The sequence below is a fragment of the Fulmarus glacialis genome, unplaced genomic scaffold (genome assembly GCF_000690835.1).
Source record: "Fulmarus glacialis isolate BGI_N327 unplaced genomic scaffold, ASM69083v1 scaffold20568, whole genome shotgun sequence".
NCBI lineage: Eukaryota > Metazoa > Chordata > Aves > Procellariiformes > Procellariidae > Fulmarus > Fulmarus glacialis.
The window spans coordinates 3,784-6,730 of NW_009230383.1; the positions used below are offsets into that span (position 1 = coordinate 3,784).

The 2,947-nt window shown below is 57.0% G+C and overlaps 1 protein-coding gene across 1 annotated transcript in view; it reads right to left on the reverse strand.

Moving 5' to 3' along the window:
* Nucleotides 1-2,524, reverse strand: part of ADAMTS8 (ADAM metallopeptidase with thrombospondin type 1 motif, 8) — a gene marked incomplete at both ends in the record, with an annotated part of 6,301 nt that extends 3,777 nt beyond the window's left edge. The window contains 5 exons of the mRNA XM_009584206.1: nucleotides 185-483; nucleotides 728-895; nucleotides 1,386-1,518; nucleotides 1,764-2,003; nucleotides 2,450-2,524. Coding sequence (XP_009582501.1) covers nucleotides 185-483; nucleotides 728-895; nucleotides 1,386-1,518; nucleotides 1,764-2,003; nucleotides 2,450-2,524 — 915 coding nt within the window. The remainder of the gene's footprint in view (nucleotides 1-184; nucleotides 484-727; nucleotides 896-1,385; nucleotides 1,519-1,763; nucleotides 2,004-2,449) is intronic.
* Between the last annotated feature and the right edge of the window lie 423 nt (nucleotides 2,525-2,947).

Consider the following 2,947-nt stretch of genomic DNA (forward strand, 5'->3'; position numbering starts at 1 on the left):
TATCTAAGAGCTGGGCTTGCCAGTAATAAAGATTAACTAAAGGTGCTGTTGAAAGAGAGATATTCAGGAAAGAATTCAGGCAAATCCAAAGCTAGTCCAGGAGATGGCAGGACTGGAGGCAGAGGTTTGGAAATCCCAAAGGGTCGAGCCCCAGCCCGTTGGTCCCCAATCTCCCCCCCCTTACCTGGGGCTTCAGGGCATCCTGCGGCACGCAGCGGCCGTCCCAGCACAGCCCCCCGGCTTTGCAGGGGGTGCCGTCGGCCCACGGCAAGCTGCCGTTCTTGGTGTGGCAAAGGGGCTCCCCGCTGCCGGTCCTGCACCAGAGCTGGGCGCAGATGTCCTCCTCCGTGGTGTTGGGGCAGTGCTGGAAGTCCTTGCCGAAGATCTGCTGGCATTGCTGGTCCAGGCTGTACAGGGCTCCTTGGCCGGGCAATTCGGTGGGCAGGGAGAGGGGGTCGGCCGGGGCATCGAGCAAGCAGTCACCTGGGGAAGGCAGAGATGCATCAAGGCTTGACTCCATGCACCAAGCAGGGCACCCCAAACCTCTGTCCGTGCTCTGTTTTGAACCCCTTTCATCCCACACACCCCTCAAGGCTTTGCAAAAAGCCTGAGCAATTAAGGAAAAGGCTTTCTTAAATGATGGTGGTGGTGAGTTGATGTTTGGACACGATGATCTTAGAGGTCTTTTCCAACCTTCATGATTCTATGATTCTCTGAGGCTCCTTACCATGCCCTCCATCCAGGAACTCGGTGAGGTACATGGCGCTGCAAGGGGACCACGGCTGGGTCTTGTTCAAGTGGATGAAAAGAGGAGCCATCATATGGTGCTTGCCGAGGGGCCCGAAAAGCCGCTCGCAGGTCTTGGAGTCATCGTGGGGCATGCTGAGCACGTGGCCTGGGGAGCAGAGAGCATCGGTGAGCCTGCAGATGATGCGTGGGCAGCTGGGAGCATCTATAACTTATCAAGCAGTTCGTGTTTGCTGCAAAAGCTATTTGCTTCGATAAATCAGAAGCGATAAACAAAATGGTGCGTGCTTGCTCTATCTCGAAGGTACGGCCCGCTGTACGCGGGGCAAAGCAGCCCAAATTAGTCAGCGCATCTCCAGGGGCAGCAAACCAAAGGGGAGAAGTGCTTGGTCCCACGCCTTAGCTCATCACATCAGGCAACCACACCAATTTACACCAACTCAGGGACTTCTAAGCGCATTTGCTGGTGCAAACCAGCTTCTGCCGGTGCCAGAAGTTCCTCAGCGCTGCCCAAGGCTTGGCGGGTGGTACCCAGCTGGGAGATGCTGGTGCTGGGCTGTGCTACATCCCCTCCCAGCCCCGCTACTGGCCACGCCGGGCTGAAAAAGCAGAAATGCCCTTGGGAAGGGATGCATTACCCAGTTCGTGAGCCAGGGTGTAGGCCGCCTGCAAGCCCTCGTCCTCAATCACCGAGCAGCTTTTGTTGCGGTCGCACATGGTGCCGATATCCGCCACTCCCAGCGTGTCGCAGCTTTGGTGTCCGCAGAAGTCCTGTTTGCGAGCAGCGCCCAGGGGGGGTAAGGCAGGGTGAAGGGGTCCCACGTTCGGCAGCCCCAACATCTCTGAGCAGAGCTGGGCAACCCACTGGGGCTCTGCACCCCAAATGCAACCACTCCCCCAATTGCTTTGCTGCAAGCTCCATCCTTTGCATGGTGGGGGGATCCCTCTTCTCCCTCCAGAGACACCTCGACCCCTTTCCTTTCCCCCCCAGAGCATCCCCAAGGGACCCTTCAGACCTGTCTCGTCAGCAGGATGGCAGTGTCGTAGTGCTCCGGGTGCCGATCGCTCGGGGGGTTGAACCTTTGCTGCCAGCTGCAGAAGTTGCGCAGGGGGAGCCCGCCGTTGTCGGACACCTCCGGCCCCGCCGTCGCCTCGTCCACCACCAGCACCTTCACCACCACCAGGTTGATGGAGTTTTTCAGGCTGGGGTGCTTGTAGATGCGAGCCGCCATGGACATCAGGGTCAGGACGTGGTTCTGCAGGGGGAGAGAGGGGCAGGCAAAGCCTGGGTGAAATCTTTGCCTCAGCGCTCTTTTTTTTGCGTTGGGAAAGGGGAAATCAACCTCATTTATGACGCCTACCACATCCAGACCGACGCGGGCATCCACCTGGGTTGATAGACCAAGTGCTGCCTTTTCTATATGTGATGCTTCACGCTCTGCGCTGGTGGGAAGGACGGGCAGGACAATCCCACCCCTGCATCCCCTTCTCCACCTGCTGCGAACCCTTTGCACCCAGAAACCCTTCAGGAAAACCTCATGCATCCAGGCGAGTGCTCTTGCATATTCCCAAAGCATTAACCCTGCCCTCACCGCCCCCGGGGCAGGAACTGCCTCGTGCACAACGTTCCCATGGGAGCAAAACCACCCTCGCAGGGCTGTAAAAGTCCTGCCTGTGCTGGTCGACGGGGTTGGAACCCAACGTCCGCGGTGACAAACGTTGGCCAAAGCACTTTGACGGCCGAGTCTTCGCCCAGCAGCATCCCCTGCTCGGGCGACTGGGACGACCAGAGATTACTTAATATGTCAAATGCGCCAGGGATGTTTAGGCTGATGTAAACATCTTATCGGAGCATGGAAATTCCTCCTCTGCTTGGCACCCGTTCACGGTCCCGGAGTCAGGAGAAAAAAATGCAGCTATTACACAATATAGTATTGGGAAAGAGAAAGTGGCTTCTCTCCTCCCCAGACAAATTACACCCCGTGGTCTCGCTTCAGCGCCATTATCTAATTAAACTGGAAGGACTCGGTGGAAGCCCTCTCCGACGGCTGAGTTTCACTCAAAATCCATGTTTCCTGAGTGGATCTGGCTCTGCGCGCTCATCCGTCACGATGCTGCCGAGACAGTGATCTGCACAAAATGTCATTTTCTTAGCAAATGAGGGAGATATTTGGGGAGATACTCCCCTCCCCTAACAGCA